The 16,524-nt window shown below is 41.2% G+C and overlaps 1 protein-coding gene across 2 annotated transcripts in view; it reads right to left on the bottom strand.

The window, feature by feature from the left end:
* cfap157 (cilia and flagella associated protein 157) overlaps window positions 1-16,524 on the bottom strand; it is a 129,997-nt gene that overhangs the window by 94,951 nt on the left and 18,522 nt on the right. For both annotated transcript variants that reach the window (XM_035379690.1, XM_035379692.1), the window contains exons 2-3: window positions 6,081-6,352; window positions 5,326-5,479 (exon numbers count right to left, since the gene is read on the bottom strand). In XM_035379690.1, coding sequence (XP_035235581.1) covers window positions 5,326-5,479; window positions 6,081-6,352 — 426 coding nt within the window. The remainder of the gene's footprint in view (window positions 1-5,325; window positions 5,480-6,080; window positions 6,353-16,524) is intronic.

Raw genomic sequence — 16,524 nt, 5'->3', positions numbered from 1 at the left:
CACTGAAAAACTGTCCAACATTATCGGGATCCCGTTGCATAGGTCTATTCTTTTTGTAAGTTGGAGGAGGCGCATTGCTAAGTGTGGCGAGCGCTGCTCCACCTTCTCCAGTCCCTGAGTTTCGGTCGATAACAGCTCTGGAAAGGGCTCTCGCACTTGTCACTGCTTACGGACATAAATCTCTCGCCTCAAGACCCGCACCAGGTAGTTTCTGGATCATGGTGTGGCGGAGGCAGTGGTTAGTGTAGCTCTGCATCCCTGCTTACTTGGAGATCCTGGACAATATTGTTTCAAGGTGATTGATGCAATGGCTACATGTAACGCTTTTTTTGTATTGACTTGATATAGGCTATGACTGCTTAGCCCCGGAGTTATCATTGAAATTGAACTGTAAAGAAGCATAGACGTCATAGCTGTGGTATACAGTTATATAACACTGCTATTAACCAATGAGATTGTGAGATTTGCCCTATCCATTGTATAATGTGCCACACTTGAGTTCATTATGATGTTCTACTCCCATCCTTCATTTTTCTGAAATTTTTAAAATTTATTTACTTTTTGCACAACAGGATGTTTCACATTGTGGAATTTTCAGACAAAAAAGTTTCTGTCGTCCCAGCTCTTTGGGTTGGTGACGGAATGTGCAGCTAGCCCCCATACAAAAATGGGAGCGAAATTAGCAAGGCGGTGAGGAAGCAGGAGGTACCAAACACACAATGGCTAAAATATCCAGTAACAGTGAGATCCTCAAAAGGTCATCTTTATCTTCAGCTTCATCTTTATCAATAGTTAAGGTTGTACTACATAGTTTCCCTTATAGAAATATGATATATGGCCATATATTAACATATACAGTGCAGTCCGTAAGTATTTGGACAGTGGACAATTACTGTTCTTTTGGTTCTCTACTCCAGCACATTGGATTTGAAATGAAACAATGAATATGAGGTTAAAGTGCAGACTGTCACCTTTAATTTGAGGGTATTTACACCCATAAATACAGTTGTCTGTGTATTTATTACATTCGTTTTTATACAGCCCCCCCCCCCCCCATTTTAGGGGACCAAAAGTAATTGGACAGTTGGCTTCTCAGATGTTCCTGATTAGTCAGGTGTATTCAATCGCTTCCTTAGTAAAAGTATAAGAAAGTTTCATTTACAGCATTTACATACAATTTTTTTTATTTCATCAAAACCATTCACATTCTATATTCTGATGTCATGTCCTCAGTCACATACAGTGCAGTCAGTAAGTATTTGGACAGTGACACAGTTTTTGTTGTTTTGGCTCTGTACTCCACAATTTTAGATTTTTAATCAAACAATTCACATGTGCTTAAAGTGCTGATTTTATTAAAGAGTACATAATTTTTGGTTTCACCATGTAGAAATTTCAGGCCATTTTATACAGTCCCCCCATTTCAGGGTGACATAATATTTGGGACAAATGGCTTCACTGGTGTTTCTGATTATTCAGGTGTGTTCAATTGCTTCCTTAGTGCAGGTATAAGATCTGTCAGTATCTAGTATTGATTCTAAGCTTTTGATTGCCTTTGGAGTCTGTTGCTCATATTTCTCCAAGCTCATTCCCAAGCTTTCGATTTGGGACTGGTCCCATGGTCAATCTGCTTTAGCTATTGTGGGAAAGAAATATATTTAAGAGCACCAGCCACCACCACCGTGATGGATTATACTACTAACAAAGGAAGTGCGTGTAGAGCTAACAAAGGCCGGACCTTGGCCAAAATATTAATGATCTGTAGAAGTGAGCACTACATACAAAACACATGCAGCAAAAGCCTATACGTAATGTAAACACAGCTTCTGTCACGCAAACTAGGCCTTTCACACAAATGTGTAGTAAGAGATAAAATCCAGCAGGAAGTTGGGGAGCTGAATACATGTTTTGCTATAGAAAGGGGAGGGAGATTTAGATGGGAGAAGGGAGTACCTATTTTTTAAAATAAAGAAAGGAGGGGGCTCGAAAATAATGGTGTCTGGGAGTTGGAAGATAATGGTGTCAAGAATAGAGCCTAAGAAACAAAGCGAACAAGTGGGAAGTACCAAGTTTAAGCTCCACAACAGGAGGGGCTAGCAAAAGTGGATAAAAAAGAAGTGTTTAGCCCCTGGGGATTTTAGAGTGTTTGGGGAATGATTGGATGTATTGTCTTTGCTTTGTGAATGACTGTTGTTTGTATTGAACTGCGCAGATCAGCCCGGGTTCTTGTATGTAATCTTTGATTCACTTACAATAAACCCAGTTACATCAGACTCTGTGAATTGTGCATACTTTGAAGAGGTATTCAACAGTGTGGAAGAGAGTGACCCCGGCGTTTCTGGCCCAGGCCGGGGCCTGTTTTCTCCCCCCACACTATAGGACTCATTCCCCTGAGGTAATCACAACAAAGCCCAGCACTTCCATGTAAAAATGCTACGAACAACAGCTAGCATCCATACCACCATGTACCCTGCTCCTGCTCAATGGCTGAAGCTATGCAGTTGTGAGCTTGGTTAATACTTGGATGGGGGAATAAGTTGCTGCTGGAAGTGATACTGCCATATATCAGATTTCTGTATGGGTTTGGAGGGAAATTTGAATCTCTGATAAGACAAAAAAAATGTTTTTCCATATAGATGCACAGAGGAAAACTGACTGGGAATCAGGTTTTTTGTTTTGTTCTACAAATCATTTTTTCCTCCCAACATGACTAAGTGCTGCCAAGATATTTGTTTCTGCTTGTGATATTGCTTGTTCAATAAAATTTTACTTTTTTGCCATCAGATTCATATTTTGTTATAAGGCCAAAATTATCATTGGCTGAGCAGCAAAGTGACCTTCAAACTGAAAGCGAGGATGACACCTCACCATCCTACAAAAGAAGAAAAGGAAGGTAATTATTTTCTTTATAATAGTCAAAGCCCTACAATTTGCCGACCACTGATCAGGGTTAATGGGACAATATGGACAATTACTCAACCTTGTTGCAACCTGTATCTCTTCTGGCAAATATTGATTTAACTTCTGGTTTAATTTGAAATTTATTTTCTTAGTATTCAATAGAGGAATCAATAAAAAATATATACTGAGGATGAGAGTGATGACAATGTCACTGACATTGAGGATTTCAATGATCTGACTTATACTGGCAACGGTAAGTATATTTAATAGCTAAAAAAAGCCAACACAAACAGTCTTCATTTGTTAATATTTAGCTTTAAACATGTTATTAGGTATGGTCAATCTGTCATGGAGCTGCAGTTGTAACTGGACTATATTTCTGTTTTTTTTCCCTCCTCAGGAACCACTAAACCGGTTGAGGCTTCCCCACCTATTTTTCCACAGACAAATCAAGGTACATAAATAGAAAAAGGCCATGACTATGATGGATGTAATCCAAATGAAGAAAGTTGTGTGAAACTGGGTTTGCAGTTGCTAATCTTCAACCTGTACATTTTTCAGTTGTGAGAATGCATTATTCAAATTGAGCTCATGAGGAGTCATCTTCTAACTAGGCATGCACAGATTTGGATTTTTAGGGCCAATTACCTATCTCTTGAAATAAATTAAGAGTTTTGTCACAAAACGCTATGAATCAATTTTTGGTGTTTTGAGAAAAAGGCCAATTTCGGTGTTAACAGGATCCTTGGTTGTCACTTTTTAGGCATCGCATCACCACCACAGCTCCCACCACCACCTCAGCTCCAAACAATGATGACAATTAATACCCCTGTGAGGAGACAAACATGGAGCGAGGCAGACATTCGTAAGTAGTTATAACTCAAACAGAAATTCAAAGTCATGCACAAGACATTTTGTGAGATTGGTAAAACTACTCTAGAGATTGCTGCATTGATGTTGTTGTTGTCCTGCAGCTACTGCACAAGCAGCTGATGCTGCAACATTACATAGTTTGTCAAGAACAACTGAAGGTACATTATCTTTATTGAACATTTTCACTTGTGAGACTAAATGCATAAGGAAGAGTCATCTATTAAGAACGGCTATCGCTTTCATTTATACTTCTCACAATTTGCTTTATATCATCTGAAAAGCACAGCCCTGTATAGGGCGCTTACTCTTATAAGCACCATGTTATGCTTCTTAAGCAATATGGCATGAGAGTCAGCCCTCCTCTCTGCTCAAACTTCAATGAATGCAAGGCTCAACAATAAGGAGTGCCCACTATCCCGGGGCCACTATGAGATCGGTTTGGGCCAGTTCAATGATCTGTCACTTGCTCAATCGGGCCAGTAAGTCTTATCCGGGTCAAAGAGAAAGAGATCTTTTTACCTTCCTGGAAACTACGCTACAACTTGATCATTTCTGTACCAACACTTGCTTATCAATGACAAATGTTACAGTTTGATCAGTCATTAATATTTGTACCAAGACTTTCTTATAAATAACTAACTTTATAACTGTTCTTTCTCGACTGAAACTTGCTTATCAATCAATACCTAATGTAGGGTATGCAGTAATTTTGTTGAGAAATACTGGGGAAACAGTGTCATAGGTGGTGTCAAACTGGCTAACAATAAGTGAAATAATAGAAAAATAAATAACTATCAGACACATCAGGTGCTTCAAATCTAAAAATCTGTTATATTGGTATTACTGGGAAAACGGCTCCCTTTTGACTTTGAATGTATTGCCTCATTTCTGAATTAATTGCTTTACTGCAGTCTTAACAGGATCATTGGTTGTCATTTTTTAGGCATCACACCAACACCACAGTTTCCACCACAACCGCAGCTCCAAACAATGAAACAAGTAAACTGCAGCCTTGGTTGTATTTATGAATCTGCACAGCCTTGAAAGCCTGAGTATCTACTGACTATTACAGTTTTTGTAAATAAATTACATTGCAGGGACTGCTGACTGGGTGGCTCAAATGGCTAAAGCACTGTTCTAGTTCTAGTGCATGAAGAAGACCCGGAACTGAATCCTGACCATGTCAGTGCTGACTATGGCTGGTGGCTCTGAAGGGCGATGCATCATTGGCATTCACGTCTCCTAGGGTTTGGGAGGGTTCAGTCAGCATGGATCTGTGTGTCATTGTTTTCCAGTGACCTTCTTGTTGATTGGGTGCCTCTTAAGCTACACAAGACGTGCCTTCCTCCAATTAATTTCTGTCCAACCCTGATTTACAAGCTGTAGTATGACAGGAAGTGGTGCTTGACATGCTTGCAAGGAGTTTTTCTGTGCTCTCCTGAATTGATAGCTATGATTGTTAATACACATTTTCAAATTGTGAGGGAAACAAAAATAAAACTAAACGGCTATAGAAATGCGATAATATGCAATAGGTATCGCTCCACTGACCTATCATGGTCCAGCACATTCTTCTTCTCCAAATTGTGGATGGCCAGTTGGTGCTCCTTACTTTGTGTCTTCAACTGCTCCTCCTGTATTGCAAGGCGTTCCATCAGTTCCTCTTTCTGCATGCGGAACTCGTCTAAAGAGGCTAGCTTTCCCACTAAGAAGAAAGAACACAGTCTGAGCTCATGGAGCCTACCACCCAAACACCTCCTACCTATTGACACTAGAGTGTCTTCCATTTAAATCACAACATGGAACAAATGTTTTTTCTCTGTTAGCATGTGCTGCTTGATTCCTAATAGCAGGGTTTTCTGCAATATACGTCCTGCAGAAGTCTGCTGTCTTCAATATGTGTGCTGTTTACTCTGTCCACTCTGAATTGAGTTTGTTTTAGTGAATGTATTTTGTATGTCCCATGCTGAATGTATGCATGTTGCCTGTCTTCAGTCTGCCACTTGCTATGCATGTACAGTAAAATGTTCAAATGTTAAAAGTGTTAAATCAAATCTTACAGAGTTTATATGAATCCACTATGTCCAGTGTAATCATACAAACTCTGTTTCAGTTGAATTAACATTGAATTAACACTGGATATTCTACTGTGTGCCATTGTGTGCTGCAAGTGTGTTGTGGGTCTTGTGTTCCCCACACAAATTCAGGCCACACACACACATTGTGTCAATGTCTGTTTGTCCCTGTGTGTGGGTGTGGCCTGCATTTGTGATGAAATTCTCTGAGGCTTGAGTTGGATGCCGCACCCAGGACCATGTTCTCCGATGTGAGCTGGTCTTTCTTTTCCTGGAAATCCTGACGAAGCTGAGCCAGCTGCTTCTCCAAGGATGCCTTTTCTGCTTCCTTGGCTTTCTGGAGACCCAAAAGCTGTTCAGAGAGATCTAAAACCTCATCTTTTTTCTGAGTTAGTGTTTGTTTCAGGTAGAGCACAATATCTTTCTTCTCCTTTTCCAGATTGCTGTATTGATAGGAGAAATCCTTCTGTTTCACCTCCAGCTCATCACATTTCTGTTTATATCTACAGAAGACAACAGAAGAATCATTTATTTCCTATTTTTCTAGAGGTAAAACAATATTCTGTTATGTTCGGTGACATGGCATATAGTCTACTATAAAATGGCAAATGCTTTTTTAAATGCATTAAATAAATAAATGTGTAGAGCAAAATAGGTCCCGGATGAATGTGTGTAACAGTGGCGTGCCCAAGGCCGGGGTGATATACACTGCAGCGCCTGTCCTTTTTTCAAAGGATCTAAAAGTGCCCTTTTGATTTATGACCTTTTTTCCTTATGCTTTTTGATGAGTGTTTCAAAAGCCATGTTTAGAGTGCATACCACAACTCATTCATTCTCACTGGCTGCCCAACATAGTTCTGTTTGGTGGTTGGTACTCTCTCTCTCTTGTTCATGTGTGTTTGACACAACTGCAAACTACCCTTGTGTCATTACCAAGAGTTCTATAACACTGTGTCATTAGTATGTATTCTAGTTAGTAGTTTTGTGGATGACACAGCATACTCTTGAAAAAGTGAGTATTGGCCAGCGGGGTTCTTCTATAGCTCTTCACTGACCAAAATTTCATATTGAATATGCCAAGCTCGAACAGCATAATGAGATAATAACATTAGCCTAGCTACTAATTGTTAGATAATGTTAGCTAAAAAAAGAGAATTTCTTTTTTTTCATCTGCACTGAACGTATTGCTTGTGAATGCGGGTCAATGGAAGTTTTCCAGTATTACAACTATGTAAGAGATTTCTTTTCTTTTTTTTTTAGAAAATAAAATTTGGTGACTCTTTTATGCAGTGATTAACCGCACGGCCCAGATGACTGAAAAGTGAGTGAAGACTGGTATTAGTGTAAAGGCTGCAGCAAAATTTCTGAATATTAAGGGGCTGACATGGGGATCTGTGAGTGCTGAACTCTCAGGAGAGCTCCCACCTCGTCAGAGTCAATGTATTGGTTGACTGCTATAATGGTTTTAATCCTAGAGTGGAACACCTGAAGTTTGATAGCGAATGGTCAAGAATTGAAAAGCTTCATTGTAGGTAGGCCTGAGTGACCAGATGTGATATGTATTCAGGACTTGCAATTTGGACTTTGTGCTGCAGGGATATGAGGTCACCAGGAGGGATAGGGAGGGAGGGAGGGAGTATGGGTGTGTGTGCTAAATTTATGGTATGGGGCAGTTTGTGGACAGATAGTAATGGTCGGGTTGTGGAGAATTTGCTGGAGGAGGTGGGCCTGGTTTGTGTCAATGATGGGACTGGGTCTAGGTTTAATTTAGCCACAGGAGGGGAGTCAGCCCTAGACATGACCCTAGGTCTCGGTTATTGGCGGGCTCCTGTTCCTGGGAGGTAATTAATGACTTCACAATTTGAAGTAATCATTACTCAATTATGTGTACAGTGGGGGTAGCTGCCGGAGGTGGCCATTGAGTGGCGAGGTGGGTGTTTGGAAAGATGGAGTGGGGATGCTTTGAGGATCTCTCTTGCAGTTTGATGTACATGGAGAGGTTGATATAGATACTGCAGAGGAGAATGTGAGGGGTGCGCTGATTGGGGCAGTGGGCCAAACAATCCTGAAGATTCTAGGTAGGAAGAGAAAGAAGGTAGTTCCATGGTGGACTGAGGAGTGGGGTGAAGCGGTGAGACATAGAAATAGGCTGTTCAGAGAACTGAAGAGGACTCACAATTTCCAGCATCTATTCCACTATTAGTGGGCCCTGGCAGTGGTCAGGAAAGTTATTTGTGCAGCCAAAAGACAGCACTGGAGACAGTTTTGTGGTACTCTGGAACGCGTCAGTGGTAGAAGTTTGGGGGATGGTGAAAAAGATTGGTGGGGTTAGGAAGGACTGGGTATTGCTGGTGTTGATAAAAGGGGAAGACACTGTGGTGTGTGATTTGTGATTAGGCTCTGATGCTGGCAAAGTCTTTTGTTCAGGGGCACAGCTCTGATAATCTGTCACATGAAGGACGTGAGCAGAGGGACAGGGTTTTGGCAGATCACCCAACAGTGTTGGATCAGAGACTTATTCGTGGGGATGCACTGGACTCCCCGTTTATATTAGCGGGCTATCAACAGAGCAGGGCTTACATCTCATGGGAAAGATGAGCTGTGTTATACTATGCTTGTATATCTTGATGATTCCTCATTAGATGTGGTGCTGGATCTTTTTAATAGGGTGTGGAGGGAAGGGAGACTGCCAGTCAGCTGGAAGTTAGCTGTGGTGGTTCCCAGTCATAAACCAGGCAAGGATCCATCTTAGCCGGCAAGCTACCGGCTAACTGCATTGACGTCCCACTTATGTAAAACAATGGAAAGAATTATTACAGATAGACTGACATATTTCCTGGAGAAGAGGGACTTCTTATCTCCAACTGAGGAAACTGCAGGTCAATAAAGAAGTGGTGGTAACTGTGTTTTTGGATGTAGAGAAGGCCTATGATAAAGAAGGGTTGCTGATTAAACTTGATGCTCTGGGACTGGGGGAGGTATTTAACTGTATCAGGAATTTCTTAGTTGGCAGGGTGATACATGTGAGGGTGCGGCAAACATTCTCAAAAAGGTTTTCAATTGAAAATGGTACGCCGCAAGGTAGCGTGATTAGCCCACTGCTGTTTTCTATTATTATATTATTATGTGTGTGTGGCACTTAAAACAATTTACATTGCCTTGATATAGTCAGTGCTAGACTATGGGAATGTGACGTTTGGCTCTTCCTCGAAATCCCAGTAACGTAGGCTAGATGGGGTTCAAGCACAGGCGGTCAGACTTTGTTGTAGGGCATATTAAACTAACTTATTCAGTTCCGGCATTACAAGTGGAGTTGGGGGAAATGCCTCTGTGGCATAGAAGGAGGCAGTTAGCTATGGAATACTGGGTTAATTTGTAAGAGCAAGGAGAATCTCATCCTACAAAAATAATTTTGACGCAGTGCTGGGAGCATGGTGTATGAGTTTTGGGTGGGTAGGTGATTCTCAGGCAGGGGAAATTGGGCCGGCTGGGAGGGTGTGTAGCCCTACAGTCATACTGCTGGTTGTTCCGGTTATTGGATCAATCTGAGGTGGACATGCAGCCCCTGGAGAGGGTGAATGAGGGGAGAGAGAGTGGTGCCCTGGCAGATGAGATGATGTCATACATCAAGGATAAATATAACACATTCCTTACCATCTATACAGACGGCTATAAGGACCCCCTGTCCTCTAAGGAACTGCCCATTGCATTCCAGAATTTAAGGTGGGAAAGGGTAGGTGGGTGACAGACCATGTGGCAGTGTTTACAGAGTTTTTGGCAATACTGCTGGCTTTGCAGTGGATTGGATGTGCAGCCGGATAGGGTGGTTATATGCTCTGATTCTAGTTCAGCGTTGATGTCTCTGCAAACTTTCCATTCAAACAGCAGGCAGGATGTGGTGTATGAGACATTGCACACCCTTCTCAGAGTTCAGCGGGGTAGAGTATAGGTAAAATTTCTCTGGGTGCCGGCTCATGTAGGGGTTGAAGGGAACGAGGGGGCTGACTATTTAGCTAGGGAGGGAGGTGACAGATCTGGAGGTCCCATTGAGGAAGCAAAAGGCATAATTAAAGCTGCAGTAAAGACGAGGTGACAGGAAGAGTGGGACAAGGAGTGCAGAGGTTGGCACCCTTATGAAATACAGAGACAGGAGGGGAAGGGGAGGTTGTCTGGAAGGGACAGGAAGGAGGAATCCATGATATCCAGGATGAGGTTGGGGCATATGGGACTGAATGGGACATTGACAATTATGGCTAAACATCCAACAGGGCTGTGTGATTAGAGCCAGGAGCGGGAATCAGTGACCCACGTTTTGGAGGAGTGTGATAAATATGTGAGGGAGAGGGAGAGGCTATGTAATGCCTTGAGGGAGCATGGCATTCAGGACTTGGAGCACTGTTGAAGATGCCAACAGGAAATGTGGTATACAGACATCTGTTTCGCTTCCTTAGGTAAACGGGACTAGTTATGAGGGTGTATGATTAGTTATTTGTTACAGTGTAGTTGCTTTTCTGTTAAGACGACTCATTTCTGGTTTAGTTGAGTTTGGGTATATTTATTCTATTTGTTTATTTAGTTTCTTTCATTGAGTAGGACATAGTGTTGTTTTGGGGATAGCTGATTTATTTAAATATGATTATGATTATTATTTTATTTTTTTACTTCAGTTTTTTACTATTATTATTATTATTATTATTATTATTATTATTAATAATAATTTTTTAGGGGGAGTAGTCACAGCTGTCTTTGAGTCACACTCCAGCCCAGTAGGTGGCGGTAATGCACCGATATTGGTTTGCCAACTGCCAAATAAGGCAAAGAAGAAGAAGAACAAGAAGAAGAAGAGGAGGAGCCAAGGGGCTGTCACACCAAATTTCATTCCCCCTACAAATTTCATGACAGGGCCAGTATTGTGTTCGTAATATTCAAACCATGACACAGACGTAGCATCAACTCAACGTGTCTTTACTTAGCCCAACAACCAGTCAGAACCGAGCAATCCATCACATACCCATCACTCAGGCATAACACAATGATTGCTGCACAATAGAACACTGCTCTGATGCATCACGGCTAACCCAGTGTGCAGACATAAGAGCCAGCCTTCAGTTCTCAACCTCAGGACTGGATGTAATGTCGCCCCCTGCTGATATCTATAACTTTCGCTCAAAAGCAAGTTTCCCCATTGGGCTCCATTCATTTTTGACAGCAAAAATAAAATATTTTCACTCAAATTGATGTTAACTCCCTGCATTATACTACATAGAAAAATCACCTATTGTTTTTCTGAGATAAAATATTTTTTTCGTACCTCACAGACAAAGATATGAATTTTTTTTATGCGCTATCCTCAGTGTACATGTGATTTAGGGACACAACTGAGCATGTCTGTTGAGCAAAAAACTTGAACTTCCTGGTTCTGATGTGCTCCCCAGAGGTTTTGGCATCGCTGTCTCTACATATTATATACTCTAAGGCTGTGATGTTAGAGATACAGCCAGCGGGCCGGATCCGGCCTGCCAACAGGTCTCATCTGGCCCCCGAGATGTTTTGGGGGGAAAGGGGGGGGGGGAATATATATATATATATATATATATATATTTTTTTTTTTATTTATTTATTTTTTTTTAATTAAAATATTCACATCCAGTTATTATAAACTATGCGTAATGAGCAAAGTTTTTATGATATAAATGAATTAAACCTAGCACTAAGAACTATCTCCATCAGCAGGAAGTAGGAAAAACCACGCTGCACACTCCGACGCAGAGCTGTCCGCGCTGACCGTTGCTGCCTGCCTTATGTTAGCTTTGCAAAAATGCTGTCCAAAAAGAGAAAGGCTGACACGGAATGTAGAGTATTTCAAGAAAGATGGAAAGAGCGGTATTTCTTCAGGGAGGTACATGGCACACCTATATGCCTAATTTGCTCACAACAAGTGGCTGTGGCAAAAGAGTATAATATCAAACGACACTATCAGACCCACACAGAAAAATTTGACAAGTACACAGGACAACTCCGAACCGAAAAGTTGAATGAGCTAACATCATCTCTAAAAAACAACAATCTGTGTTTTCCAAATGTCGAGAGACACATGATGGAGCAGTTAGGCCAGCTATATCATTGCCAGTGAAATCGCTGCAGCGTCCAAGACGTTCTCTGAGGGGGAATTCGTCAAGACCTGCATGCTTGTGTGCCGAGTTGGTGTGCCCTGAGAAGCACCAAGCTTTAGCTAACATTAGCTTGTTGAGAAATACTGTGGCGGAGAGAATTGGGGAACTTGCTGAAGATTTGAACAGTCAACTAAAGCCGCGTTTCCACCAAAAGTACCCGGAACTTTTAGTCCCAGGAAGGAACTACTTTTCAAGGAACTAAAAGGTTCCTTCAGCCCATGGTTGTCCGCGTTTCCACCGCGGTCTAAAGATTAGGCAAATTAGCCCACTGACGTATGAAAAAGCGACGTTGTCGTCGGTCCATCTGTCCTATGATTTCTTCTGTAACCCCATAATACCACCGAAGTAGCCTACATTATTTTCTAATAAGCCCGGAGGGGTTTATTCCGCTTATATACAACGGGTTACCAACAATGACTATATATGGTTACTTTTGTATTTATTGATTTTTATCGATTTAATCACCTGGAATTGAAATATTCTTCTGCAGCCGTTTGGGCATATTTTACCGTTGTCAAGCAAAACTGTCGTTGGTAGTTGAACTTGGACCGTTGTTATGCAACAAATAGGATATAACAGGCCAATAGTCAGATTGTAACTGTTTTATATATCCTCTCAAACACATTCATTATGTTTTTATGCGAACATTCACATTCATGTCTTGACATCCGAGGCGACAGAATGCATTCGCATTTCCAATATAACTGGCAACAACAGCAGAAAACATGCACACGTTGTAAACAATTTGCTTATTTTTTCATCGTCAATTCCATATAGACTAATCGCAAAATGACAAGAATAGAACGAAAACACGGACTTGCGTGAAAAATTAAATTAGCAGTGGTACAGCCACCGTTTGCTTTTCTTCGAAGTTACTGCTAGCCGAGCAGCGAAGTGTGCCCTCCAGATGCAAACCATGCACCATAAATTAGTCCATAGTCTTCCTGGTCTTTTTGTGGAATTGAAGAATGGCAGAGTAAAATTACGACAGTCTGAAAAAGCTAAAGGGACGATTACTAGAATTAACCTGTTATTTTACCCTGACAAAAAGAGCAGAAGGTGATTTCCAGTTTGCTTTTACTGTATCACCAATGTGAATTACGCAGAACTACCGCATACCTCACATAACTGTATCAAACGTTTTGAGTCAATTACAATGGGCTAACAAAGAAAATCCGGAAGAAAATATTCAGCAACCGAATTAATCCGTTTGAACATTTTGGTACGTAGCCTAATATGCTGTCCCAGCACGAATGCTTAGCATTTTATGAAACGAATACTAAAGCAAGAAAAGAACAGAAGAGCACACGTTATAATTCCAAGACGTTGGCAGGCTATAACCAAAACTAGGCTACTGCGCCGCATAACATACAAAGCCGCGTTTCCACCGCAGGAACTAGGGTCTAAATGTAGTTCCTGGGGCTTTATTTTACCCCCCAAAAGGTTCCTGCTCGGGGGGTAGTACTTTCCGAAAGTACAGGAACCTTTTGGGTGGAGCTTGCAGCGCTGAACATTTCTGATTGGTCGAGTACTCGCAGCATTTGTGTTGTATTTATTTTCCGCCATTACCCGCCATGTTTGAAAATATGCAGCGGCAAACCAATTTATTTTCATAATAACTTCAAATCAAACTTGTATGTTATGCGGCGCAGTAGCCTACTTTTGGTTATAGCCTGCCAACGTCTTGGAATTATAACGTGTGCTCTTCTGCTCTTTTCTTGCTTTAGTATTCGTTTTATAAAATGCTAAGCATTCGTGCTGGGACAGCATATTACGTACTAAAACATTCAAACGGATTAATTCGGTTGCTGAATATTTTCTTCCGGATTTTCTTTGTTAGCCCGTTGTAATTGACTCAAAACGTTTGATACAGATGTGAGGTATGCGGTAGTTCTGCGTAATTAACATTGGTGATACAGTACAAGCAAACTGGAAATCACCTTCCGCACTTTTTGTCCGGGTAAAATAACAGGTTAATTCTAGTAATCTTCCCTTTAGCTTTTTCAGACTGCCGTAATTTTACTCAATTTTACTGCCATTTTCCAATTCCACGAAAAGACCAGGAAGACTATGGACTAATTTATGGTGCATGGCTCGCATCTGGAGGGCACACTTCGCTGCTCGGCTAGCAGTAACTTCGAAGGAAAGCAAACGGTGGCTGTACCACTACTAATTTACATTTTCACGCAAGTCCGAGTTTTCGTTCTATTCTTGTCATTTTGCGATTAGCCTATATGGAATTGACGACGAGAAAGTAATCAAACAGCAAATTGTTTACAACGTGTGCATGTTTTCTGCTGTTTTTGCCAGTTATACATATAAATGTGAATGCATTCTGTCGCTTCGGATGTCAAGACATGAAAGTGAATGTTCGCATAAAAACATAATGAATGTGTTTGAGAGGATATATGAAAATCAATAAATACAAAAGTAACCATATATAGTCATTGTTGGTAACCCGTTGTATATAAGTGGAATAAACCCCTCCGGGCTGTCCCGGTTATTAGAAAATAATGTAGGCTACTTCGGTGGTAGTATGGGGTTACAGAAGAAATCATATGACACATGGACCGACGACAACGTCGCTTTTTCATACGTCAGTGGGCTAATTTGCCTAATCTTCGCGGTACTTTAGACCCCGGTGGAAACGCAGACAACCATTGGCTGAAGGAACCTTTTAGTTCCTGGTAAAGTAGTTCCTGGGACTGAAAGTTCCGGGTAATTTTGGTGGAAACGCGGCTCAAGTTTGATTTTAAGTTATTATGAAAATAAATCGGTTTGTGGCTGAAGATTTTTAAACATGGTGGTTGAAATAAAACAAATAACACTGCAAGTAGTCGACCAATCAGAAATTTTCAGCGCTTGCGCCCCACCCCAAAGGTTCCGGTACTTTTGGAAAGTACTACCCCCCGAGCAGGAACTTTTTGGGGGGTAAAATAAAGCCCCCGGAACTAAATTTAGACCCTAGTTCCTGCGGTGGAAACGCACTGAGTTCCTCAAAAGGTTCCTAGTTCCGGGGTAAAGTTCCTGCGGTGGAAACGCGGCTTAAAAGGTCCACTGGTTGAGCCGAGGAGCAGTGCTCAAACGATTCTTCGAATTACGCACAGAGATTGCCCAATTCATGGAGAAGAAAAGAAAGCCAGTGACAGAGTTGGATGAGCCAGACTGGCTTACGGATCTTGCCTTTTTAGTGGACATTACAGAACACTTGAATGTGTTGAACGTTAATATGCAGGGCCGTAACAAACTCGTCACAGAGTACTATGATAGCGTTTGTGCTTTCCAAATGAAATTGGCTCTGTGGGAGACGCAGCTATCCCAGCACAACCCAGTCCACTTTCCCTGTATAAAATCTCTAACTGTCGATCACGAGCGTCTGGACAAGTACAAGAACATGCTGTCAGGGCTTATACGCAAGTTTAACGGTCGATTCACTGTCTTCACTCAGCTGGAGAAGGACTTTGCACTCTTTCGCTCTCCGTTCACCATCAACACATCAGATGTGCCAGAGGAACTCCAAATGGAGCTGATCGAACTGCAGTGTAGCGCACAGTTGAAGGATAAATTCACGTCTGTTGGTTTGGAATCATTTTATCAATGCCTGACACCAAATTACACAAAGATGACAGCCTTTGCATCAAAGATACTTTGTGTGTTTGGGACAACATATCTATGCGAGCAGGGTTCGGTGATGAACATTAACAAGTCCAAACTGCGCAATCGGCTGACACACGGACATCTAAATGACATAATGAAAATTGCAACTGCCCAGAAACTGGTCCCCAATGGCTGGTAAAAGCCAAAAGGTGTCAGTTGTTGACCAGCAAGTGAAAATGTAATCTACTGATCACAGGGCAGCTGGATTAACCATGGTATCTGAATTATGAATGACTGAATTACTTAGAGATTTAAATCACAGTAAGTAATTATTGTTGTTAAGAGTTGTATGAATAGGAAAAATGCTTTCTATGGCACTTATGTTAGGCTATTTGTTGCACTGTTGCTCTCTTCTACTTTTTGTCATTTTACATTGTGTTATTCTCATTGACTGGTACAGCTATTCTGGACAGAAATTTGGCATTTTATAGTTATAACCTGCATTCTTTCAAATGTATAATTCATGAATGACACAGATATTCAAACACATGAAATTTATTCTTAATATGTCAATATGTTGCATGGATAGGAATATGCTTTCTATCTGACTTATATTTGTTGCAGTTCTCTCTTATGCTTTATGTAATTTTACATTTTGTGTTATTTTATTGCCAACATGCAATTTCTCATTCATTGGTACAAGTATCTGTAGGTCTACTTGAATGATTTCAAATAATAAATCAGCAAGTAGCCTAAATATCCATGTGTTGAGTCATATTGATGTTAGCAAAAAATAATCCGGCCCCCATGAGGTCTCATTTGAAAGAATCTGGCCCACTTCCTAATATGAGTCTGACACCCCTGCTCTAAGGCCACAGCCAGTTGGAGTCGAAATAGTGAATGTT

This window comes from Anguilla anguilla, chromosome 10, assembly GCF_013347855.1.
Source record: "Anguilla anguilla isolate fAngAng1 chromosome 10, fAngAng1.pri, whole genome shotgun sequence".
Lineage (NCBI taxonomy): Eukaryota > Metazoa > Chordata > Actinopteri > Anguilliformes > Anguillidae > Anguilla > Anguilla anguilla.
The sequence above is the reverse complement of the archived record's forward strand: the minus strand, read 5'-3'. Positions and strand labels throughout refer to the sequence as shown.